Genomic DNA, 27195 nt, shown 5'->3' with positions numbered 1-27195 from the left:
GGAGTTTTTTGTTTCAATATTTACTGACAAAAACCTTCTGTTATAAATGACGTCTGAAGCAATTGTTTCACAGCATCATCACTTTTTTGCTTCTTCCTACTCCTTTTTGAGCATGTTAAGATTATTGCGATACAAAAATATATCTTTTGCATTTCTTGTTCATGTCTGTTATTTTATACTGCTATCATGTTCAAAATAAATAAATAAATCACCTTTGTTTCTTGATTTATAAAGACAGAAGCACAGACCTTTGACCATTTCGGATTAAAAATGTTTGAGAGGTTCAGTAAGTTGGATCATCACAATTCATGTACCTGAATACACTGCAACCACCACCACACGGCATCCCTGCAGTTGTATCTGGCATTGCGACCCTCTCCCAGCAAGTTGGGGATCAAACCGTGACGCAGGGTTCCAGCAAAAGCCAGGATGATGTTGCTATGGATACCAAGACAGAATCGTTTGCAATAAAGTTCAGTTGAATGACTCCTATATAAATTAGGTGTTAGTTCGGATCACACACATACCGTGCCTCAGTGTGTCTCCCTGTTATAAGCATGAGTCCTCTGAGACTGATGAAAGTATCTCTACCCCAACAACGGAAAATCCCAGCAGAAAAATGAGGAAGACCTGAAGACACACCAGGTATGTAAAACTGAAAAAACATTACATTATTTTATTGTTTTAATTGTACAGTCTGACTATAAACACAGCCAAAACAAAGATATAAAATAATTCTGACCATAGGTTTGCTTTTTAACCAGCCCTGGTTCCAGAGGAGTTTATCAGGAGGGCATTAGCTTATCTTGTGGCAGGAGATGGGGGGCAGAGGGCAGAGTAAACAAGCTTTTACTTTAATATAAATACATAAACTCACCGGCCACTTTATTAGGTACACCAGTCCAGCTGCTCATTAATGTAAATACTGAATCAGCCAATCTCTTGGCAGCAACTCAATTCATTTAGGTATGTAGACATGCCCAAGATGATCTCTGCAGTTCAAACCGAGCATCAGAATGGGGAAGAAAGGTGATGTAAGTGACTTATAGATCGGCAACAGTAACTCAAATTATTATTCAATTCTTTTTAATTTGTTTTAAACATATAAGAATAACAATGAAACAGACAAAAGCAAATGACAACAGCTGTGGACATCACACATTTAGTAAGAGGGAAAGGGAGAGGGAGGAAGGGCTACATACTCAGAAGAACTCTTTCTCAAAGTACAAAAAAATGGGTGCCGAGTGATATTGTATTGTTGAACGGAGTCGCTGACTGTATGTTTCAGATGTACAAGATTCAGATGGAACATGACATCTTCTACACACTGCTTATGAGATGAAGGAGCTTGGAAATTAGTCCACCATCCTCTTTCTGTCTCTAACGATTCCTTCCTAATCTTTGGGATTTTTTTATTCCAGATGAACACAAACATTTGTTTGTTTAATTCTTTGAAGATCTTCTTAGGAATAAAGACTGGTATGGTTTGAAACAAATATAAGAACCTAGAAATGATTGTCATATTGACTGAGTTCATTCTTCCTACAAGAGACAGAGGGAGTTTTGACCACTTCTCCATGTCTAATTTAGCCTTATTCAGTGCCTTAGTGAAATATTTGTTAAACAAAAAATTGTAGTCCTATATTAAACAGACGCCCAAATAATAAAAACTAGTTTTACTGATTGTAAAGGGGAAACTATAGAAGGTCATTTGACGCGCTTTTATGTTTATTGGGAATTTAACACTTTTTGATAGATTTAATTTATACCCAGATACTTGTCCAAATTTTTCAATTAGGTTTAGAGCAATAGGTATTGTGGTACTGGGTTTAGACAGAAAAAGGAGCTCATCAACATAAAGGAACAATTTGTTTACGTGTCCACCTCTCTGCACATCAGTTAAATTAGCTGAGTTCCTTATCATAATTGCCAGAGGTTCAATGGCGATATCAAACAAAAGGTTCTCAGGGGACTCCCTTGTCAAGTATGTAAAAGAGGAAAGAAGGTAGAAGTTACCTTATTTGTTTATACTGACGCATGTGGTGCTGTGTACAAAATGGTGAGCCAAGAGAAGAAAACAGGGCCAAATCCAGAGGTCGTACTAGACTTTTTTGTTCTCCGTCATTTTGACCAACAGCATTACAAAAACAAAAATTGGTAATGTTCTATTTATACCCGTCAAATTATAGTCATATTAACATAGACTATTTAGCCCCATTTTTATGTGGTTTAGATAATATACACCTAGTTGAAGTGTGAATCCAGATCCCATCACACATAAAGCAGTAAAACACATCTAAGTGACATAGTGACAAATACCACTTACTGTGGCCCCATTAACTTATAATTGAAATTAAACAAGTCCATTTCATTTATAAGCACTTAACCTGCTGGGGTCTGAATGCACAGCGTCTCACAAATTCCTCCTGGTCCGCATCTGCGGAGAAATCTGAGTTTGTTCATCTGTCAGGTGGATCTGTCAGAACAAACTGATCAATTGAACTCTACGAGTGGACAGATGTTACGTCTGCCATGTCCGCATTAGCTGTGCAGCCACTGCGCATGTTGCGGTCTAATTAACTTTATTTATTTTCTCAAGATAAACTGCTGGCTCCTCTGTTTAGACTATAAATGGATTAGCATAACATTGCATTCTCTTTAGTTTTCTCTGTTCTGTATGCATATAAGACTGAAATTAAATGTGCCATTTCAACCATAGGTTTGGAAAGTGCGTCTGGTTATTCTCATTTATTTAAATGAGAAAAGAGAAAACTGTTTGCATGATGGATATTTGAATCTCCAGGGGTCCACCATTCCAAATGTTTCAACAAACATATTAATACAATGGGCTAAGTTACTAAACGTGACAACTTTTGGGCTGGATCAATCTAATGTTGAGTTCAAAGTGCAATTCAGATCCCCAGCTAGTATTAAATTGTGTAACTCAAGATCCGATAAGAGGGAAAAAGGGTTGCGAAAAGAAATCCACATTATCCCAGTTAGGGGCATAAATATTAGCAAGAACAACAGGCCTACTAAAAAATTTGCCTTGTGTGATGACATACCTGCTAGTTTTATCCCTAATCCTTTTAGACACTTCATATTGTACATCTTTATGTACTAAGATAGCTGCTCCTCTGCTCTTACTGTTGAAATCAGAGTGAAAATATTGTGTAAAGCCTCCTCTGCTAAGTCTATCCTGACATTTATTTAGCAAATTGTTTTTTTGTAAATAAACAATGCAACTTTGCAACTTATTAAGATGAGAGACTATTTTGTTGAGCTTGACAGGATTGTTTAATCCCCTGACATTCCAGCACACCAAATTGGTATTGGATAGTGCCTCATCATTTGCAGAATACACAAACAGAACTCGGCAAAGGAGGCATCCAACATGTAGCCCATAAAGGGAATAGGGAAGAGAAAAAAAGGGGGGAGTGTGATGAACACAAAATTAACAAAGCATCAATAATAGGACAGAAAGAAAAAAAGAAAAGAAAAAAAATAGCCTCAAAAGGTGACTGCTATCCTTCCATTTCTCACAGTGAATCTCCTCACTATCCATAACAAAGCTAAAGTTGGTTTCCAATTGCAGCTTCCCCTTAGGGAAATGGCTGAAGGGTGATTCCACCTAATTTTTCACTCCCTTTCAGAATCTTTAATCTATTCTAAAAAAAAAACAAAAAAAAAAAAAACTGCAACACCTTGACTCTTCAAACCTGGATTGAATTATTCTGATATAATAGCAGAATATTTAAAACCAACTTGGTGATTTGTGATATCTCTATGTGATTTGTGAAACTTCAGCAAAGGGTGATTTCAGCCCTTTTTTGTATCTGGATCACACTAGAATTGCTCCAATTCAAAAACTACAACACCAAAACTTTTCAAACCTGAACTAGATTATCCTGCTGAAATACCAGAGTATTCAAAACCATGTTTGTGATTTGTGAAACTGTTATGTGCTTTGGGCACATTATAATTATTTTTGTTTATTTTTTTCTTTCTAGATTGTTTTGTATTGACTTTAGTTGAATATACTTTGGAGTTTGGATAATTCCTTTTTGTAATTAACTTGGTCTCGTTAATGTGAGGCGCTGTTGGACAGTCTATAAATAGGCTGGGTTTCAACATGTTTGGGATTGGCCCTTCTTCCGCTCGCTCCACCACCATCACCGAGGACACGTCCTGACGCGGTGTACGCACGTCTGTAGGCCACAGCTGACGTCTCCAGCCTGCCATACGGAATTTTTGTTAGCCTTTGTTTGTTTGCCGTTTACATTGTGATTTTGGCCTGGTGGGACCGGTTGTCCTGTTTTTGATTCTTTCTTCGCAGTAGATTCTTTTTTGCAATAGTCCAGTACTAGTCCTTTCTTTTCTTTTTTTTTGACACGGGGAACTGAGGATATTTAATTCTCTCTTTTCTCCTCCATAGAAAATCAAAGCAGTTGAACCAAAAGAAAAGTTCAAGAGAGTTTTAAAATAAAATAATTTTTTTGGAACCTTCATTTTTGCCTATGTGTCCTCAAATATGTTGTTCCCTTTTTGGACATAACAGAAACCTTTATCTGATTTGTGAAACTTCAATAAAGAATGACTTCAGCCTTTTTTGTTTCTGGACCACAATAGAACTGCTCCAGCTACAAAGCTACAACATTACTACTTTGGGATGTGGTGGAATGGGAGATTTGCTTCATGGATGTGCAATCTCTGAGAAATATTTCCAGTACCTTGTTGAATCTATTCTACAAAGGATTAAGGCAGTTCTGTAGGCAAGAGGGGGCCAATCCGGTACTAGCAAGGTGTACCTAATAAAGTGGCCGGAGAGTGTAAGCAAACCTTTATGCAACCTTTCAAATAAAGTAACTATGTTTATTAATACAAAATAAACAATAAGGATGTAAACAGTGACATGTATAAAATGTTGAGTAATTATGCTCAAATTTACATAAATTTTAGCTCATATGATGCAGAAATCTAAGGTTTCCAGTCTCTTTCTTTAAATGCAAAATCATTCAAGTAAGAATAGCAATAACTACTCAAGTACAAGAAAAATGTACAGTGCAGTAAAACTACTCTTATAAGTACCTTTGTCCCAAACAACTTGCTCAGTAAGAGCTACCCACTATTGAACATAGATAACAACAATATAATTAGCCTATTCTTGTTAAACTTAAAGTGATATATTAGCATTAGATAGTAAGCTTATCATTTAGCTATCGTTACCTGCTCATGTTGCGTTAATAGGTGGCTCAGAAAAACATGTTATGACATGCTAAAAATAGATTAAGCAGTTGTAAAGGCTTAACAAAGTTTGGGAAACAGAGGGCATTGATATAGGAAGTGTGGGAGCCCCTACTGTATCAAATCGAGATAGGAATTCTAGAAAGTTGGTCACTGAGGTACCAATGAAAGAAATAGCTTCCAGTCGAAGGAGTATGGGTGACTCTGGCAATGCCCCCAAATGCCCACCTGTGTTGCCAGGCCTGTTTTTATCTATGAACAAAGTGCTATGATACCTGCTGCCAGTGAGACACAACACTGCTCCTTTTCCCCAGTGATGGGACTGATGCGGTATGGCACATCCTGCACTTTTGTTGAAATGGGAGGCAGAGCTTGAAAGCGTCCAACTCCACACATCTGAACCGAGCCGAGAGCCAGGTGACGGACAAACGTGGAACCTCGTTCAACGAAGCTGTTTAAATATAACATGTTCACTTAAAGTATCACTTTGTAGCTTAAGATTCTGTCATTTATCAACAGGCCAGAAACTTTAAAACTCTATAATAGGGGTCCTAAAAATGAGGCCTTGAGGGCTGCTGTTTTGCAACTTTTAAATGTGTTTCTTGCTCAACACACTTCAACCAAATGGCTGAATTACATCCTTAGTGCAGTATAGTTCTTTAGAGTCTCACTAATGACCTAATTATTTGGGTGTGTTGAAGTAGAGACTCATCTAAAACATGTAGGACACTGGCCCTCAAAGACTGGATTTAAGGATTCCTGCAAAATAGATAGAACAGAAATAGATTTTACCTTGACATGAGTTTGAACGTGGCATCCAGAACTGTGGTGTAGGTTGACACCAAGATGGCGTCAAAGTAACAAGGGATGAGGTATCGAGGAAAGTGCCTCAGGTAGTCAAACATGGCACCCAACCACTGACCCACCTGCAGAAACAATGATGCAAAGGGTAATCTGTTACAGAGTTATAGGTGCTTATACTTTATTGATAATGTTTAGTAAAGTTACATACTATTACATCTCCACAAATTTGAAAATTGCATAAAACTGCAGTATCTATTGACAGTCATCTCAGAAAGTGAAACGGTAATTTTATAAAAGAAAACACATTGCACATAGAACCAAATATTTCAAGTTTTTAGCTTTTGTGATTTTAATAATTCAACAGTGTTTGAGAAAGTTAATGTATCACATTAGACCAACTAGAAAATTCCTGAAGAAATTTAACTGGGGCCTGCCAAAGTATGCCCGTCGGTTTGGACCCAGCGTTCTGATGTTAAGAATTAGCATCAATGCTAAAGAAAGCTGCAATGTAATCAATAGCATGTGGAGAATCACAAGAATGTTAAGTAAGCTGGACATGCAACATTCAGTATGATAAAGTAAGTGTATTAACTAAAATGAGCAAATATGCTAATGTAAGCATAAATACTTTCAGTAGCATGTGGGGTATCATTACAATGTTTACTGTCATTTACTTATTCCATTAAGTATACTAAACATGGCTAGTAAGTCTGAAAAATAGGTAATAGCTTATTTAAACTAAAAGGCTAATGCTAATGAACTGCCTTGCTTTCTCTCCCTAACCTGAGAGAAAAAGATAATGCAGAATGATATCATTATCATTGCACCGCCGCAGGTGGTGCAGTATTCAGAGGGGCATATTGAGGCTTTTATTTTGAAATTTGCAGTAAGTTTCATATTAAATGCCCACACTAATCCAATGTGTAAGAGTGCTTTGGATAAACCAATCACATAAAGCCAAAAAGAGCAATTACCTGATGTAAAAATTTAAGGGCTTTTATTTAGAAATTTTTAGTAAGCTTCATTTCAAAGGGCCAAACTCATCCCATGTGTAACAGTGAGTGAGTTAAATGAGTTATATACAGCCCAAAGCAGCAAGTAGTTCTAAAGGCCAGCTCAGTCCTCCTCTGTTCCAACATAGTTAGAACTACAGTGATGCATATTTGTAGTCCAAAGCAGCCCTCCCTGCTCTAGGTTCCATTGCTATGGTAAATAATCCTCTCTGCCAGCTGCCAGTTGTGAGTGAGACATCCAGGGGGAGACAATTCTCTGTTTGAGCCAGCCAGTTTGACTAAAAAAAGCATTGCAAACAACTCTTTCCCGTTCGGGAACCGTAATACATATTCGAAAACCGTTTGAAGCGTATGAGAGGGCTATTTGTCGTCTCCGATAGTCCTGCCACTAATATCTCTACCTCACTCACAGTATTAACAGTGATGATATAAAGAAGGTGTGTGCCAAGGTCTGAAATTTTTCAGAAATACATGGAAGTGAATCAGTGAGATCTTTCTGTTACCCTGGCGCATGACTTTGCTCTGAAGCACCTGGAGAGAAAACCGTAAGCGCTAGATAATTTTTGAAAACATTTGACCGGAGCAGGCATGCGTATCAATGTCATGACCGAGTTTCATACCAATCATGCAATATTTGTGAGCGTGAGGGCGAGTTAAAAAATTATTTGGGGTCAAAATGTCACGCTGACTCTCACTCTAGCGGAGCGACATTCATACTGTGGTTTTTCCAAAAATCAAAAACTTTGGGTCGCTTAGAAAGAAGTTGTGGACAAACCATAATTCATATTAACGTGCTGTCTTCACTTTAAAAGAGATCACGGACGTATCTACAAAATGAAGTTTGAATGGCGTTCCTACATGAAGTCATGACGACACAGAAAATCCTCAAAAATAGGGTATTTTCAAGATTTAGTGGTTGCCTCGTCCCCTTGACGACGAGAGTTGCACCTGGTGAGCTCGTTAGTGATAGTGATTTTAAATGCTGCTTTTATGTCGCCGTGGTAACTCAGAATCCCATCAAAAGTAATAGCTCCCTTCCAGGGAACGAGCCGCACGTTTTGATACCACTTTTGTGGGTGGGCTCGCAGCGGTACGAGCCGCATAAATGTCCGCGGAAGAAGAAGTTAAGAATAAAGAGGCGTTCTATTGGGTGTAGATTAATAGGTGCCTGCCATGCAATGCATGGAGGCAGTGACTGACTTGCGAGGCCCCAATAAAAAGCAGATGTTTGAAACACAAACATCAGAAAAAGTTTGAAAATTTTTTTGCACTCAATACTTGATTGGGCCTCCCCTTCCAAGAATTACTTCATCAATGCAATGTGGCATAGAGGCAATCAGCCTGCGGCATAGAGGCAATCAGCCTGTGGCAATGGGAGCTCAGATCGCTTTTATAGCTGCTTTCAGGACATCTGCCTGGTTGAGTCTGAAGTCTCTAATTTACCTCTCGAAAACAATTTAATTCAGTTCATTTATATACCGCCAATTCACAACAGATGTTGTCTCAAAAATTTAAATTCAATCACAAATACATTCCAATCAAATCTAGTTATCAAACAGTAAGCCCAATTAATTTTTCAGAGCTGTTAAAAAATTTCTTTATATGGAAAGAAACTTTCCTTGGGAGTGAGTTACTTTCAGCATTCACTTCTGCTGCACGAACACAGTCACGTGTGACAATCACGTGGAATGACTTTACAACAATCTTAAAAGTAGAAAGAGTGTCTGCCTCATAGAATAAATCTGGGAACGGGTTCCACAGGAGAGGAGGCTGGTAACTAAAGGGTCTTTCTTCCATTCTACTTTTAGAAATTCTAGGAACCATGAGCAGATCTGCAATCTGAGAGTGAACTGCTCTGTTAGGAACAGTAAGATGCGGTGAGGTGCAAAGCTGGTGAGGCATTGACTTAATCATGTTCAGGTATACAAATGTAGACCACCTGCATGCTATTGTTTATATAAGGAATTTTCGCGCATGTGGACAACGGTCGAAGGCAAAAAGACAATTCTTTTACATACCATCCATAGCCGCGCTACCGCAGTAGAATAATTCCGTTAACTTAATCAAACTTGGAAATGTAGGTATTATTAATTTTATGCTGTGCTCCACAGCAAAGGGAAAAACCGTTGAAGTACAGCTCAAAATCCCGTCTTTCTCGCTCTCAGTATTGACCAGGCTACACAGACACACACAGTTTGTAACATAATCCTTCTGCTGCAGTTAGGTTTCTGTGAGACAGAACAAATCAGTATTATTTGATTTGACTGCAGACTCAGTATTAGACTGAGACTGCCCTTGTTCAGTGATACCATATATATACGGACTGTGGAAGAACCACAGTGCTGGTTCTGTTTGACCTCAGTGAGGCTTTTGACACTGTTGACCATAACATATTACTGAAACTACTGGAGAGTGGGGTAGGAGTCTCTGGTCAAGTACTCAACTAGGTTGAATATTACATAAAGAACAGGGATTTCTTTGTTCCATCCAGCCACTTCTTCCAGCTTCTCTGGAGGAATCCCAAGGCGTTCCCAGGCCAGCCAAGAGACATAGTCCCTCCAGCGTGTCCTGGGTCTTCCCCGGGGCCTCCTCCCGGTGGGACATGCCCGGAACACCTCACCAGGGAGGCGTCCAGGAGGCATCCTGGCCAGATGCCCGAGCCACCTCAGTGGCTCTACTCTGAGTCCCTCCCGGATGACTGAGCTTCTCACCCTATCTCTAAGACAGAGCCCAGACACCCTACGGAGAAAACCCATTTCGGCCGCTTGTATCCACAATCTCGTTCTTTCGGTCATGACCCAAAGCTCATGACCATAGATGAGGGTGGGAACATAGATCGACCGGTAAATCGAGAGCTTCGCTTTTTGGCTCAGCTCTCTCTTCACCACGACGGACCGGTACAGCGCCCGCTTGACAGCAGATGCTGCGTCAATACGCCTGTCGATCTCCCGCTCCCTTCTTCCCCCATTTGTGAACAAGATCCTGAGACACTTGCACTCCTCCACTTGGGGCAGGACACCCCACCTGATCCGGAGAAGGCACTCTACCCTTTTCCGGCTCAAGACCATGGCCTCGGATTTGGAGGCACTGATCGCCATCCCAGCCGCTTCGCACTCGGCTGCGAACCACTCCAGCGAGAGCTGCAGATCACGTTCCGATGAAGCCAAAAGGACCACATCGTCTGCAAAAAGCAGAGATGCAATCCTAAGGCCACCAAAACAGATCCCCTCAACACCTCGGCTGCGCCTAGAAATTCTGTCCATAAAAGGAATGAACAGAATCGATGACAAAGGGCAGCCCTGGCGGAGTCCAACTCTCACCGGAAACGAGCCCGACTTACTGCCGGCAGTGCGGACCAGACTCTGACACCGGTCATATGACAGCCCGTATCAAAGGGCCTGGTACCTCATACTCCTGGAGAACCCCCGACAGGGCTCCCCAAGGGACACAGTCGAATGCCTTCTCCAAGTCCACAAAACACATGTAGACTGATTGGGCGAACTCCCATATCCCCTCCAGGACCCTGCTGAGGGTGTAGAGCTGGTCCAGTGTTCCACGACCAGGACGAAAACCATACTGCTATTCCTGAATCTGAGGTTCAACAATCCGACGAACCCTCCTCTCCAGAACCCCCGAACAGACCTTGCCAGGGAGGCTTAAGAGTGTGACCCCCCTGTAATTGGAGCACACCCTCCGGTCCCACTTTTTGAACAGGGGGACCACCACCCCAGTCTATCAATCCAGGGGAACTGCCCCCGATGTCCATGCGATATTGAAGAGTCGCATTAGCCAAAACAAGCCTAAAACATCCAGAGCCTTAAGGAACTCCGGGCGGATCTCATCCACCCCCGGGGCCCTGCCACCGAGGAGCTTTTTGACCACCTCGGCGACTTCAACCCCAGAGATTAGAGAGCCCAACCCACAGGCTGCTTCTGGAGTCCCACAGGCCAAATAGGCCCGATAGGACTCATCTTCAGCCTGACGGCTTCCCTCACCGAAGGTGTCCACCAACGGGCTCGAGGGTTTCCGCCATGACAGGCACCGACAACCTTGCGGCCACAGGTCAGATGAGCCGCCTCGATAATGGAGGCACGGAACATGGTCCACTCAGATTCCATGTCCCCCACCTCCCCCGGGACGTGTTCAAAGTTCTGCCGGAGATGGGAGTTAAAGCTCCATTTCACCGGGCCCTCTGATCCCCCCACCCCCCACCCCCAAGCGGCTTTTTTTCCCTCCAGGGGGTCTTTTGTGGGCTCTAGTGTCCCTTATTCGAAAGTAAGCTGACAGGAAGGGGGAAGGAGAGGGGGGAAGACATGCGGCAAACGTCGGCCGAGTCTGGGAATCGAACCCACGACCGCCGTGTAGAGGACTGAAGGCCTCGAAATGTGGGTTGCGCTATCCCCTACACCACCACAGCACGCCCCCAAGCAGCTTTTTTAAGAATTCCCAAGGGTTAAATACTTTGAATTTCGAATAAACCCATTGCAAACATATAGTACAAATTGAACTTTTGCGTATAGAGAGGTCTACTGTAGTGCTTATAGCATGATGAACTCCTCATTCAAAGCTCACCTCTGCCAGAGGTCCATCTCTTTGCTTCAGTCTGTTGGAGACAAAGTCTATGAGCCAGTCTCCTTCTCTGAGGTTAGCACACAGAGGATGGCCAAGGTCATTAGTGGGACGGATATCCGCCAACACAGACATCAGACCTGCAAGAGACATAACACTTTTGGACCATTGTATACACCTGTTGAACTTGAATCAGTAAGAAAAGTTTAACATGAACCTTGTAGTCCTGCATACTTCAAGCCCTCCCAGCCTGGGATGCTGTAACAGCCTCCACCGTCCTCTTGTTCCTCTGCTTCACAGCGAAACAGCAAGATGTTCATATCGGCTAGCGTCAGCTTAGACATTAACCTGTGAAACACAACTTTTGCATCAAATAGCCCATATCTGCAGCTTTAAATAATTATAATATTAATGATAAAAAATAAATAAAAGACAAACACTGCAGCCTGGAACCTAAATTTTAACCACTTCAGAAATTTCTAAAACTAACAATAAGTATTAGTAATTATCGCTGGAGATAATACAAAGAAGGAATTTACATAAAATCAAGAAAATTATGGACAATCATGACCATTCTCTTTATGAGGCTGTTTTGGGAAAACAGAGTGTCTTCAGTCACAAGCTTCTTCCAATTTGCTGCTATACAGACAGCTACAGGAGATCTTTCTTGCCAACAGCCATAACCATCTACAGCAGGGGTACACAAATCCAAAGAGAGCTACCATCCTGCAACTTTCAGATGGGCTGGTGAAGGAAGGGACAGAAGGCGGAAGGCAAAGCGAGTGAACGTAGCAAACAAACAAAGGTGGCAGGATTTGATTTTGGTAGATCTCATAAAGTGTACATTGACTGTAGCAACATGACTTCTACATCAGGAGGAAATAGTGGAAATGAGATGGAATGGATGATATCAAGATCATCACGAATGAAAAGAGCACGTAGAAAAGAGACAAGAAAGGGCAAGAAGTTGGTTGGAAGAAAATCTGGCAAGAGGAGAAGTTAGCAAAAGGACAAAAACAAACAAATGGGCGAGTTCATGAAAACAGGATGACTTTACCATAGAAGTGGAATTCAAGCAAGATGGGGGTTATATTCACCCGATAAAGCTAACCAAAGCAATAGAGGAAGAAATAGGGAAAATTAAAACGGCTAGAATCATGAATAACAGAAGATACATGCTGTCAGTGAATCACAACAACTGAAAACAATCAAAATGAAAACCCTGATGGGGGAAAGAATTAAAACATATATTTCAGGGTCTTTAACCAGGCTGAGAGGAGTAATTTCAGGAGTTCCATTTGAAATGATAATGGAGGATGTGAAAAAATACATCAAAGGAGGGAAAATAACAGATGTCACCATGATGAAAAGTAAAAGAGATGGGGAATTTAAAGACACTATGGCAGTGATTCTACAATTTGAAAATATTATGCCAGAAAATATCCAGCTGGGATACATGAATTATAGAGTTAGAGATTACATCTCGAAACCCCTCAGATGTTTTACTTGCCAAAGAATGAGACACATTGCAAAGGAATGTAAAGGAAAAGTTAGGTGTGCAAGATGTGGAGGTCCACATGAATTTGGAAAATGTGACAAAGATGCTAAAATCAAATGTTGTAACTGCAGAGGAGAACACTGTGCAACATATGGTGGATGTAAAGTACAAAGGGAAGCCAGAGAAGCTCAAAGAATCAAAATAACAGAAAAAGTTTCATACACTGAAGCTTTAAAAAGAGTAAGGAAAGATAGTGAAAAAGGAATGAGGTTGGGAGAAACAGGTCAAAGAAACACAAATAAGAATACAAATCAAGGGCAGAATTATCACAGACAAATCTTGGTACCAACAACAAATATCCAAAATGCATGTTTGCATAAAGGTAGAGTGGATGAAAATACAATGGTGGTGAAAAAAGAAAACTTTGTAGCATTTATGTGCCATATTATTAATGTTGCAGTACAAATGAAGAAGAAAAGTGATAAAATAAAAGCAATTGTAACAGCAGCTGGAAGCCTTTTAGATATGAAAGAAATTCAAGCAGATCGGATTCATACCATTTTGAGTGCCACTGAAACAACAGAAAATGCTCAGGATTAGGATCCAAGCTTTTGTAATGTTTCTACATATTCTTCAATGGACTGAAAAAAGAAAACATGGAGAGAATATTGTTCCTCAATAGGTTCAGAAATAAAACTACAGAATGTGTGGTCAATGTTTAGGAAAATGACTGGGAAAAGGAATGACAGAGTCAGATGGAGCGGACGGAGCAAAGCCTTTGAACTGAGGAATGGTGTCCCCTGCTTGGAGTCGTGTGGTTAAAGAAGGCTGCCACTTAAAACCCATTCCCGGCAAAGGCTCTGGTCAACTAAGTTCCCAACAGAATATGCATAAAGATAAAAAAAACATATTGTCGTGGGAACCAGTGCTGAAGGAAGGATCAAAGCAGTAAAAACAAAGTTGGTGTGTTTGCCACAAAAGTCTGCCCTGAGTTAACACCCAGCTTACTGGCAGATTATCTAAAAGAAAAACTGCATCGAGTTGATGCAACTCATTCAGAGTATCTGCAGAGTGCAATGAGGTGACAGATTTGTATGACCCGTAGCTCTGGCCTGAGGTGATTTTCGTAAGGTGCTTTTATGAGAAGTTCAGAGCAAGGTTCTCAGCAGGGTTGGAAGAAATTTCAGGCAACATTTAGTTCAGTTTTGTCTAAACACTAACCTGGTTTTATCTACTAAATAGAAGCTGCTAGCCATACATATATCAGTGAAGCACAGCATACAACATCATGGCTTGGTCACTGTATATGTACTGCTGATGCATACGAATGCATAACTAAGGTGGAGATTTTGTTGTATTCCTTGGCAAGAACTGATCACATTCCTGTTTATCTGGAATTAAATTGTGAAAGTGCCAGAGTTGCTCAGTTATGAGAATAGCATACGTAATAGGAAGCTGATTTGGAGTACAGTGTCTGACAAGGATATTAGGAAATATAATTTGCTGCTCTATAAAAGTCACAGAAATATTGTCATAAAGTGTAGTTGAGGTGAGGCAAGCGCTGGGGACCCAGGTAGAAGTGAAAAAACTGAGTTTGATGATGAAAATGTCTAAATATCCAAAACAGTCCAAAAACCCTGTCAGTAGTGATGGGCTATCTGAAGCCAGGCTTCGAGGCTTGTACCGAGTAATAAGGGGGCGTGTCTGATGAAGCCCCGCTTCGAGGCTTGTGTCGTCTTACTGAAAACCACGTGACTGGCAACAAACGAGGCCTCGCATTGCATGGGTCACGTGACTGCTTCATTTTGCGTATAGTTTTCAAAATAAAAGCGTGATGAGCCGCTGCTTCATGGGTTATTGTATGTGATCGCTTCAGAGAAGTATTTGTCTTCAGCAGTGGCCGAAATAAAAGGAACCTTTTATAGTTCATGTGTATTAATGATTTTGATGACGGCACTCATCAAAATGTAATGTTTGTTACCGGTTTTCTCAATTGTTGATTATGGTATATTTTGTGACTTTATATTTTTGTGTTTTTTTTTATTTTTATGTAAAGCACTTTGAAACTGCATTGTTGCTGAAATGTGCTACACAAATACACTTGATTGAAAAGGAGCCAGCAAGAAGAAAAAAAATCTGACATCAGGGAATACTTGAGATGATTCACTCACAAGATTCTTAAACAATAATTAAACCTTTCACCTCAAAAAATTCTCACCTTCTTGAAATTTCCACTATTTCTTTGTTCTGCACAACAGAAACAGACTTAAAGCTGTTAGAAGAGTAAAATGCTGGCCTGATGAGTAAAAATATAAGGGATAAATCAGAGTACCAACTAGGAATCCAAGAAAAATAGAATTTTTGAAGAATTTTTGTTTTTCAGGAGGCAAATCAAAACTCTAAGAATAGTGTCTGCCTCAACAAGCACTGCACTCCGAGTACATTAAAACAAATGTCTATTGTCAAATCAGTCAACGACAGAAGAAAACACCCACTAACAGTCAACAGATACCAGGATTGGCTACAAATCATTTGAATAACTAAAAAAAGATTAGTTAAATAGGATATACTTGACTCTCCTGTTACTAAACGTGAGTTTGACAAAAACTTTGAGACAATATTGCATTTACTAATTGTTTTTAAATATGTCTGTCTGAATGACAAGGCTGTCACAGTTTGAACAGAAGATGTCACTAGTGAGAAACGAATGAATCATCGAGTGATGAACTTTTGGGCAAAGCAATGGGCCGGGAAGCTTCATTGCTTCATGAGGCTTCATTTGGCCATCACTACCTGTCAGCACAGCAGAGCGTGAAACAAAACTCAGCACTGGTAGGAAAGGTAAACAAAGGCCAGCAAGACAGACTGGTGCATACGACAAGAACCTGACGCGGAACAAAGGACACAGGTGGGGTTAAATACACAGAAGGTAATCATGGAAACGAGACACACTTGGGAAACAATCAAGGGGAGACAGGACAACAGAGACTCAGAAACACAGAAAAACTCAAAATAAACACACAGAAAACTCAAAAACACAGAGAAAAACACAGATCACAACAATATTACTATTATTATACATAGGAAAACTTTGTTGTATGGCAATACTAACTGTGAACATATGGAGTATAAAAGTGTGTTGTGTTTCAGAAGATTATTGAATCCATTAATAATGACAGCAGGTGCCTTGCCCACAAAAGGATGCGTCCGTACCGTACCAGGCCAGACAGAGTATTCCTCTGCATTTCATGCTGAGTCTTGAGCAGCCTATGAGGATTGGGTTGCTACAGGAAAGTCAAGATCTGTAATGATTTTAGAGCTTAAGAAAATTGCAAATGCTGAATTTAAGAAAGCTGTCTGATCCTAAAAAGGAATGATCAGAGGATCAATCACAAATAAACTCAAGTATAATAATGTGTCTGAGGTTTGGGAGGACATAATGTTCATTATGCTTCTGCTGCCACCAAATATTTAAGAAGTTACTGGAAATAAGAAAATTGTCCAAACATGTAAATAGTCAGAGGTTCAGTGTTGGTAATACTGACTACATACAATAATACTGACAACGGTATGATTGTTAGAGCAGATGAAGTATGTGTTGCTATCGAGAAAATTCCATTAAATAAAGCATGCGGTCTTGACCAATTATCTGCAGAGCACCTGAGGTACGCTAATCAAAGAGTTCAGGTGTTACTTTCACTGTGCTTTACAGGTTTCCTACAACATGGCATTTTACCCGACTCCATGTTATCAGTACTTTTAGTGCCAGCAGTAAAAGAAAAAAACTGGGAAATATCAAGTATTGACAATTATAGACAATCGCCTTCAAGAATGCATAACAACAATAACTGATAATCAGTTTGGTTTTAAACATAAGCTTAGTACTGATTTATGTATTTACTCATTGAAGGAAATTGAAAGTAAATTTAAGAGACAGAAGACTTCTGTTTCTATGTGTTTTTTTTAGATGCATCTAAAGCTTTTGACATAATTAACAACCATAAGTTGTTTATTAAGCTGTAAAGCAGAAGAGTCCCTGTGTATTTAATCAGGATATAACATTATTGTTATTCAGCAGTCTATGCAAGTTAAGTGGGGCTCGGAGGTTTCTGAACCTTTTTCTGTAGCCATTGGAGTCCTGTTCTTTTTAACTTGTATCTTGATGCTTTGTCTGTTGAACTAAGTGATTATAAGACCAGCTATAAGAGCCAAAAATGTCAGTTTGAACATTGTGTATGCCTTTTGCATATTTACATATTTTCTTTACAATAAGGTTTTATTTTACTATGTTTTTTGTAGAAAAGCGCCACCTAAAGGACGTAATTGAAAATATATGAAAAGTACTGTGTCACTTACTTCAGAAAGAAAATTGGATGTGGTGTGGTCAAGTAAGCCCTACAGTTTTTGACTGTTAAAATTTGGAATGCTGTGCAAGACTAAAGAATTCTCATGTAATGTTGAAGAAAAGTTCATTGTTCTTCAAACTTTGTGTGGACTAGTAAGTACTTTTTCAATGTACAAGAGCATATTGTTGGACAGAAATGCGTCAATTGAGAGCTAAGCTAACAAACATCAACAAAGCAAGAAAACTGAAGCTAATTGAACAATATAGTGGCTTTACACCATAATGAAAAAGCAGCCATTATACCAGCTGTATGGTGGGTAACCATATTGTAAATAATTTAATGTACATAGACATTACATAAGTTAATGTCTATGTACTGCTGCATACAGTGCTGCATATATGCTAGATATGGTCTCTAGTTTGATATAATGTTTAATTGTAAAAATACTGTTATGATTGTTACAACTAAGGAGGATCAGAAGATGAATTTTCCTTCCTTTTATTTAGCAAATGAAGTGTTGAGTTTGGTTAATAATGTATAATATCTTGGTCATATTCTGAGGAGTGATCTTTGTGATGATGATGATATGAAGAGACAATGTTGTAAGTTGTACATGCAAACCAATACGCTGGCATGAAAAATTTGCATGTGTATAGATGAGATTAAGTGTCTCTTTTTGGAACTTATTGCACCTCGTTTTATACGGCTCACCTGTGGTATAACTACAGTAAGGCTATGATGAAGAAACTGCAACTAGCCTATCAGGACCCTTTTAGAATTCTCCTCAGAATTCCACGTTGGACATCTGCAAGTCAAATGTTTGTGATGAATAACTTACCAACTTCTCATGCCTTGTTGGGGAATTTCATGTATAACTTTAAGTGCCGCTTGGATTTATTAATCAACTCAACTCTGCAGTTGTCAGACCTCCGACAACTGCAACACATAGTGATTCTAGTTTTTTGCAGTTGATCTCAACTGCAAAATCCTTGTCTTTTTAAAATATATACATTTAATAAACTAGCCCTCCCCCTCTCTTAATATATTTATATATATTAAATATTTTTACTTGATTCATTTTATTTTTATTGTTTTATATATGATATGGACTACTTTTTTCTCTGAAATAAAGATATACTATTTAATTCAATTTATTTAGATACCATATTCAATATGAGAAAAAGGAAATCCTCACTCCGTAAGGGGTTTCTGCAGCACGTCTGGTGGGTTCTCATCAGGTACACTGCCCCTCCTGTACTTTGGACTGAACTGGGACAGATAAAACCTCAACACTCCCACCAGCTTCTGTGCTTTGGGATCCAAACTGACTCTGTACAGAGTATAAAAAGTCAATTTTTAGTAATAACCAATAAAGGTTGCATTGACAAGCAGTAATAATGCACAGGAAATTGAAGGAGTTCAGAAACTGTGGGAGATGTACCTGAAGGCAATGATGCTACCAGGGGTCAATTTCTGGAACTGAATTTCTTGCATAAACTCTGAGCGGCCTTTAGAGGTCACTCCAGCATGTTTCACCATTGCACTCTCCTCCATCTGTACACATAGCAGTATTATTTTACTATGAAACATATGTCTGTTTCACAGGCCTATTATAATAATTATGGTTGCTTGCTATATGCAATAAAGATAATCAATATATTTTTTAAACAACTGAATACCACAGATAAGAAAATTAAACATGCTGAAGATTGTTTTTCTTCCACATTTTTTCAGCCAAGGCATCAGGCTAGAAGTAGAAAAAGAAAACATCTAGGAAATCATCAGCAGGGGGCAACGATGGCCTTAGTCCTCCATGCAACTGTCACAGGCCCTACTCTGGGTCCTTTGACCTTTTCCGTATGCCCTCCCCCTCTCTTAATCCACTTTCCTATCTGACTAGTCTTAAATAAAGGCCACTACAGCTGGGAAAAAATGTAAAAACAACAACAAGAAAAGAAAACATCTTCAGTGTACACAACAGTTTTTACCGATATATGCTCTTTTATTTCCACTGTGTATTCTGGCATGCCGTTTATGTATTTTTCATCCTTCTTGTAACTCCCAGCCTCTCTCTCCACTGTCCTTGCCTCCAGTATAATTTCTTCAATCTTGCCTGAGGAGGGAAGAATAAATAAAATATGCTTCACAAACAAATATTTGTACATAAATTGAACTGGCACAAAAACACTAGCACATACATATCTGATATCTAACAAACATGATAGAGTCCTACCAGGTATGAACATAGGTGGGACATTGTTGCTGTACTGATGAGTTTTGGGGTTCTTGAAGGCTGTCCTGCTCACTGTTACTACAGACTGGTGTGTGCTGGGGCAGTGACGAGTAACTGCAACAATATCTGCATCAACCTGGTCCACATACACCTGAAAAATGGAGAAAGTTAGACATGATGCTGGGAACAGACAGCATGTTGTCACTACGAGCTCAGACCTGTGAAAAGCCCTGGGCAGCCAGCTCCTGGTGCAGTTTGTTGAGAGCCAGTTTCCCAGCGATGATGCCGCTCTGAAAGCCAACTTCACCAGTAGAGTTGGGAGCTGAACAGGGATTCCACTTGGGATAAAAACGCTCCTCCTTCACCACAGATATCTGTTCTCACTCAGACACAGATATGAAAGCAAATTCTGTTTAATAACAGAATGTATTTAGATCTTTGGTTTAAAGCTGCACCTTATAACTCTCCCCTCCTTCGGTTCTAGCCTTGAACGTGAAAAACTGACAATTCTCCTGTAACTTTAGGTTGTTTCCCCATTAGCACAGCTGTAGTACACTAACATTACTGAGATTAAACATGCTGAATGGAATGTGTAAGTGGTGCGTACACAATGAATGACACTGCTAAGACATTTTTCTTGGCTCAGATTGGTTGTCTTGACTGGGAGCAGTGCATTTCTGAAGATGGCAGTAGGAACACTAGGAGCAGCCCTTAGAGCTTGATTGAACTTATCTGTCTCATACTGTACTGTTAAGAGATTATGGCAGCCAGTGATGTCAGTAACGGGTTAATTTGTAACGCGTTACTGACGTCGGACCACTATTTTCAGTAACGGGTAATCTAACGCGTTGCTATTTCAAATCCAGTAGTCAGACTACAGTTACTTATCAAAATAATTTTTGCATTACTGTGCGTTACTATCTTCTTTTGTAATTTAATCATATTTCCTCTACTCGTCTTGTCGAGTGACCGACGTCTCTATGCGACAGAAATGTAAACAATGGAGGGAGATGCGCATTTTGTTGGTGGAAAAACTGGAACTATTTTGAGTTTCTGTCACCAAGTCCGATTATTATAAGCGGCTTTGGGCTTAATTTTTTTAAAGTTGCTTGCAAATGTAATGAGCGGCGGGTTGCGCCTTTTTGGGCTCGTTTTTGAACGTGAAGTTGCTCATTTGGGCTTTGGAATAAGCAGAGACTCATAATAAATCCCAGAATTTGTCCTTCATTAAGGTAGTTTTGGTCAGTCTCTGCTTCTCCATCATTTCCCGGATGATCCGTCCCGCTGTGTCTTTGTTAATGTCAAGATAATATATTACCTCTGAATGACGTCGAGCTTCGTGTTGCGCTCCAGAAAACTGCAAACATTGAGACTAATATGAACAGCGCAATAAACGTGAAAACAGCCACGAATAAACGTGTCTGTAGTTGCCAATAATTATAATGGCAACTTAAAGCCATTATGATTATCAATATTAAGATAAGTGTCACAAATCTGTGCAGCCATCTGAGTTGTGGAGCCACAGGAGGAGCTCTGTGCGCTGCGCTGACATCAAACGCAGGGCCGTAACGCAGAACCTGGAGGCTGGGGGAGGAGGGGGCTTTAAAATCCTCCTTAGAGTTTTCCAGACAACAGTGGACCACACAAATTATTCACGTTTTTTATTTTTTTTTGTACAATCTCCTCTTCAATTCAACCTTATCAGTGGAGACACATTGTTGATGTTACCATTATAATATAGCTGACAATTAAGTATTGACAAAGCTCAATGTGATTTTCACAGGAGGCAGTGTTGTCGTTAGCAGCTGCTGAAAGTAACTAAACAGTTACTTTTAATGTAACTTAGTTACTTTCCAAATCAAGTAGTCAGTAATCTAACTAAGTTACTTTTCAAGGAGTAATCAGTAGTTCGATTAAAGTTACTTTTTCAAAGTAACTATGCCATCACTGATGACAGCTTAAAAAAAAAAACACTTTTATTCTGTATAAACTGGTTCTGCTTACAGATGCCCTCTTCTGGGGGCAGCCAAACTACAACACAAAAAGGAGGTCTAACCTGATGTTGTTAGTTATTTGAATGGAACCAATTTTAATCTAAATCTAAACCATCAAATCGACAATTATCAATAAGCTTATTAATTGTTTGCATCCCTAATTGAGACATCCTCACATTCAGCTTTCTAACTACTGACAATAGACAAAAATAAAATAATAATAAGTAAAGCTTAGGTAGTAAAAAGTGTATCTGAGCGTGTGATCTAAAATAACCTGATGTGGGACCAGCTCATCATATCCTCTGGTGGAGCCAGTAGCACAGCAGGCCATGGAGACGATAGCAGAACTGGGCAACGAGTCAAGAGCTGACCGTAGCTGGAAACACAGTTAGACCAACAAAATAAAGCAAACATGACATCTGCTTTATGGTCAAAAACTGTCAAGTTAAAGCACAGGGAAATTTAAGCCAAGATTCCTGAGGCCACACAGTAAGTAGAGACTTATTTGAAGCAAACAAGAGCGCAGACCCACCTCAATGGGACACTCATTGTCATGGGTCACATCCAAGAACATGGCGTGAGCGATAGAAGGCATGAGAGGACGTAGGCTGGGCTGAACGAAGGCTCCGACTGGCTCTCCACCGTAACGGTAGACGAGCCGGCCCTCTTCATGGCTGTCTCCGGCAGACATGGCCTCTGGCAGCAGGACCAGAGAGGATCAGAAGGGTTAGCTAAAAGAAGGACGCGCTATCACAACTCATGCACAAATATTACATCTTTATAGCTACATCGACAACTTTACAATTGGCAAATATATTTCAAAGTAAAAAGTCATTACACACATTTTCCTTCCCCAAACAAGTTTGATTTATTTTTATTATTAGAACTTATTTAGTCTGATGGGGTGCATAAATATCACCTATACATTGAGCTGTATATATTGAGCATGCATAGTACTGTACCTCGTATGAGGGATGTAATCCCTAGTCTGGTAACAAAGATGTTATCCAGCTCCTCGCTGCCAGTGAACAGTTCAGCCACCACATACAAGTTAGGACACTGGCTTCTGGCCACATCCAACATGAACTAGAAACAGCAAGGCAAAGCAAAGCAGGACGAATGCAGAGCCAGAGTGCAGGAAGTACAAGTAGGAAGAAATGGGAAATAGAGAGCGAGGATGTTGTGCAGGTATTGTGGGGGACAAACAGCCAATTTGATATAACAGACACCATAAGAGGTAATACATGCAGCAGAATAGTTAACGAAACAAAACAATGGAAAAACACCAAGGGCATGGAAAGGTCACATGCAAAAGGATGCAGTGATGAGAAAAAGACAAACAAAAGGACAAGTTAATTTATATATGCATGTACCTCTTATGAGGCTGTTGATTCCCAGTCGGTTAACAAACAGATTGTCTATGAGTTCACTTCCTGTAAAGAGCTCAGCTATTACATACAGGTTGGGTCTGACCTCTCTGGCTGCATCTAACATGAACTAAATGAGACAACAGGACAGCATCACAGAGAGAGAACAACAGGCTGCTGTTATCACAGAATCATCTGGATGAAAATTAAGTTGGGTTAAATACGTCAGAAAATCCACACAACATGATTGTCTCCAAACTAAACAAGATTTTCTTCTATTTTTTACCCTTGGCTGTATTAATTTGTCCAAAAAAAATCTTAAAACTAAAATGCCTAGAAAAAGCCATCTTATAACAAACAGATTTATCACATTATAAATAAACTCATCCATTTTACTGGGTTTGGGGTAACTTAGGCTTCAGTTAGACTCAATGTGGAGTTTCTGTGGACATTATTTGTCATCATAATCCTTCCATGGAATCATGATTAAAGATAGATCAGACTATTCTAGAACATATGATTTGATCCAAGTCCTTCCACTCCAGGACTTGGATCAAATCAGAGTCAAGTCCTGGCTCTGATTTGAGAGTAGTTGTCCCAGTAGAAAGTATACCTAGACCACAGTCTTCTGCCTAGTGCAGCCTCTAACAGCTTTTCTTTTTCAGCTCTTCATTTAGCTCCACCTATCTTCCCATCAACTCTGACCAGCTTCCCTGGTTCTTGCTAAAAAATAACCCAGCACCATCAGAGAAGTAATAACTTTATAACAGGTGTGCGAATGATCTAATCGTCTAAGTGTTGATTCCAGCAATCCACATTGTTAGCAGAAAAAAAAGGGCCCCAAAACCAAATTTTGCTTCCATATGGAGGCTTGGGCCGATCCTGCTTGATATCGCTCAGTGTTACAATTCCAGGGCCCAGTCCCATTACTCGCACTTCCACACTTGTTCCGCCCTTATGTCCTTCAAATGCATGTTCATGTCAAAGGGTTTGGGTGCGTGTGTTTTATTTTTATTTGTCTTTATAGAAAATTCAAAGAAAATATTATGACAAGACACACTTTAGCAACAAAAAAGCCAAAAAAAGAATAAAAAGGAATAGTCACAAACTAATTGTGAGGAAAGTGAAACAAAATGTTACAATGCAAGAGGAATTTTCAATATAAAATTAAGCTATTAACAAATAGATATAAAAATTGGGCTTTTGTGATGTTGGAACGTTTAAGGATTCTCAAATAAAATTATTTCATTTTAAAAATGGAGGTGATTTTTAGAAAGCAGTATTTGTGAGTAAATTGTCAATAGAATTTAACTCTTCATCCCCTGTTAGAACACCAAATTTTCTTATATCACAACATAAAGATGGAATAGATTTCTTGTACAACATTCACTTTTGAAAATCTTTCTAAAAACATTAATGACGTTACAGCTGAAAAAAGGTGTATGGTCTCAAAATTTCAGTCACAAAACCCACAAGAATTGATAGTTACTTCTTTAGCAGAAAGTCATTAGAGAGAAAATTTCCTACATAATTATGAAATAAATATTTTTTGTGGGAGGGAACTAGAAAGCTATTTGGTTCTTATTTTGTTTAGAGGTGTCTTGAGACGGAAACATTTTTAAACAAATGTTTTCTTCTAAAAGCAGAGAGGACACAAACTGATGTCAGAATGTTGGAACAATTTCTTCTGCAGAATTTCTTGTGACAATTCTGGTTTATGAAGTAACAACATTCATAGTTTCATTGTACTTCCATTAGTCTTTTTATTTTTCACAATAAAAAGACTAATTAAATCCTAAATTTAATAAGATGCATCAGGTCTTTTTTCCTATTTTTTCTATACATACCATATGTTTGTCCTTAACTTGATCTTTGTTGGCACATTAGCTCCACCTTACCAAACTAACTTTTAGCCACATAAAAGAGATGGATTTCCCAAGTAACAGCTGAATATGTAATTGTGTCTATAGTTAGTTAAATTGCAAACAGTTAAATTAAATATTAGTAAATTTTAATGTGTATTTTTTGTCACCTTGGAAATATGGCACTGTTCAGTTTTTTTTGTGGAAAAAAAAAAGGATAAACAAAATCTGTTTTCAAAAGTAAAGTATTGAAATAATTTTTGTTTGCCTCTACAGAGCATTTGTAATTGCATCAAATTTTGCTCTGTATTCAAGAAGACATAAAAAAGCACATTTAAACAGTCAAATATCTCCAGTAATGACTATGGACAGCAAAAATATCTATACTGTACATTTAAAATATATTTTTGTTGTACTTTTAAGCAGCAAAATGCCTAAACAGTGACCAGTCCTGTCATTTTGGATGTTAAAGTTACGATACAGTGGCATATTGTCCCATTGGTATTGGGACCAGGCCTAGATCTCTCAGGGGTTCTAACATAAATGATGTAAAGTTAAACTCTGTGAGTTTTTTTTTTTAATCATTAAAGCAGTTTGCAGCCAACTTGCTTTGAAGGTTAAACAGTGAGATTTAATTAGGGTTTATTCAGTAAAATCACAGCAAATTTGCTTATTTCATAATACTTCATAACCAGTGACCTTCTTTGCTATGGTCTCCTTAAAAACTACAGTCTCAGATCAATACAGTTTGAAGTGGGAGGACTGTTGCTAACTTAATGACATTGCTATATTTACAGTCATGGCCAAATGTTTTAAGAATGATTCAAATGTTAATATTTACAAAGTCTACTGCTTCAGTTTTTATAACGGCAATTTGCATATACTCCAGAATGTTATAAAGAGTTATCAGCATAACAGCAATTAATTGCAAAGTCAATATTTGCCTAGAAAATGAACTTTATCCCCCAAAACACATTTCAACTTCACTGCAGCCCTGCCTTAAAAGGACCAGCTAACATCGTTTCAGTGATTGCTCCATTAACATAGGTGTGGGTGGTGATGAGGACAGGGCTGGAGATCAATCTGTCATGATTAAGTAAGAATGACACCACTGGAGACTTTAAAAAGAGGCTGGTGCTTGGCATCATTGTTTCTCTTCTCTGAACCATGGTTATCTCAAAAGAAACACGTGCAGTCATCATTGCACTGCACAAAATGACTGATATTCTGCAAAAGGTACAGGGATGGGACTGCTGAGGACTGGGGTAAAGTCATTTTTAGTGATGGTGAGATGAAGCCTCATGAGGCATTGAACCACTTGAGCCAACTGGTTCGAGAAAGGGTTCATTTCTTGAGGCTTCATGTGCACACGAAACCATCTACTGGCCAGGTAGGTGGCAACCAGCTGTATCTTAACACGTGTGATGAATTGAATTTTTGTCTATTATGGCTCTTGGGAATGACTTCACAAAAGGTGAAGAAAAAAAGAGACAAAGAGAGAGAGAAAGAGAAATATATAGATAGAGATAAATATATATACAAAACAATCCTTTCCTGTCCCACAGCTATCTTAAAAATCCTAATATAAAAATTAAGAACTTTAAAACTAACTAACCAATCCTATTTATAATAGTGAGATTATTAGTAAAAAGCTCAAATTAAATAAATAACCCAATTATAAGTCCTGAAATAATAAAGTCTAAAAACATTAAATATTAATCCCAGAAAAATAAATAAAGGGGGAAGGGGGGGAAAATTCATTTAGATCAATACCTTGCTTATTCCAGAGCAAATCTGCTTATGATGTGTGATGAAGGTATTGGAGTTCAAGGTAACTCAAGTTAAATCAAGTGGTGAAAACTCACGTATCCTTAATATTAGAATTAAAATTAAAATTAAAAATAGGATAGCTGTGGGACAGGATAGGATTTTCTCTTTTTTCCTTTCTCTGTGTCTCCCTCTCTCTCTGTATAGCTATATTTTTTTTTTTCTCTCTATCTCTATATATCTTTCTCTCTCTCTTTCTCTCTCTTTTTCTGTCTGTATGTATCTATCTCTTTCTCTCTGTAAATATCTATTTTTTATTTTTCTGTTTCTCTCTGTCTCTAGATCTATATATCTTTCTCTCTCTCTTTGCCTGTGTCTTTTTTCTCTCCCTCTTTCTGTATCTGTGTCTCTCTGTCTGTTTCTGTCTCTCTCTCTCTCAGAGGACGAGGAGTTGTGGACGGGCGCGGCCCGTGCTTTCCTATGACTTCCTAGTGAAAC

At 39.1% G+C, this 27195-nt stretch overlaps 1 protein-coding gene across 4 annotated transcripts in view; it reads right to left on the bottom strand.

Annotated features, from left to right (window-relative positions):
* The window catches only part of agla (amylo-alpha-1, 6-glucosidase, 4-alpha-glucanotransferase a), a 104850-nt gene that overhangs the window by 10705 nt on the left and 66950 nt on the right, over positions 1-27195 (bottom strand). For 3 of the 4 annotated variants that reach the window (XM_044133436.1, XM_044133435.1, XM_044133437.1), the window contains 14 exons: positions 23075-23198; positions 22234-22397; positions 21976-22077; positions 19926-20081; positions 19708-19858; positions 19463-19587; positions 18916-19028; positions 18670-18804; positions 11848-11978; positions 11634-11770; positions 6037-6170; positions 5520-5695; positions 528-630; positions 315-438 (listed from right to left, as the gene is read on the bottom strand). In XM_044133436.1, coding sequence (XP_043989371.1) covers positions 315-438; positions 528-630; positions 5520-5695; positions 6037-6170; positions 11634-11770; positions 11848-11978; positions 18670-18804; positions 18916-19028; positions 19463-19587; positions 19708-19858; positions 19926-20081; positions 21976-22077; positions 22234-22397; positions 23075-23198 — 1875 coding nt within the window. Of the gene's footprint in view, positions 1-314; positions 439-527; positions 631-5519; positions 5696-6036; positions 6171-11633; positions 11771-11847; positions 11979-18669; positions 18805-18915; positions 19029-19462; positions 19588-19707; positions 19859-19925; positions 20082-21975; positions 22078-22233; positions 22398-22663; positions 22788-23074; positions 23199-27195 lie in introns of all 4 variants that reach the window. The other variant, XM_044133434.1, reaches the window with a different exon arrangement.

The sequence above is a fragment of the Gambusia affinis genome, linkage group LG12 (assembly GCF_019740435.1).
Source record: "Gambusia affinis linkage group LG12, SWU_Gaff_1.0, whole genome shotgun sequence".
Taxonomy (NCBI): Eukaryota; Metazoa; Chordata; class Actinopteri; order Cyprinodontiformes; family Poeciliidae; genus Gambusia; species Gambusia affinis.
Note: the sequence above shows the minus strand (reverse complement) of the source record. Positions and strands in the feature narration are given on the sequence as shown.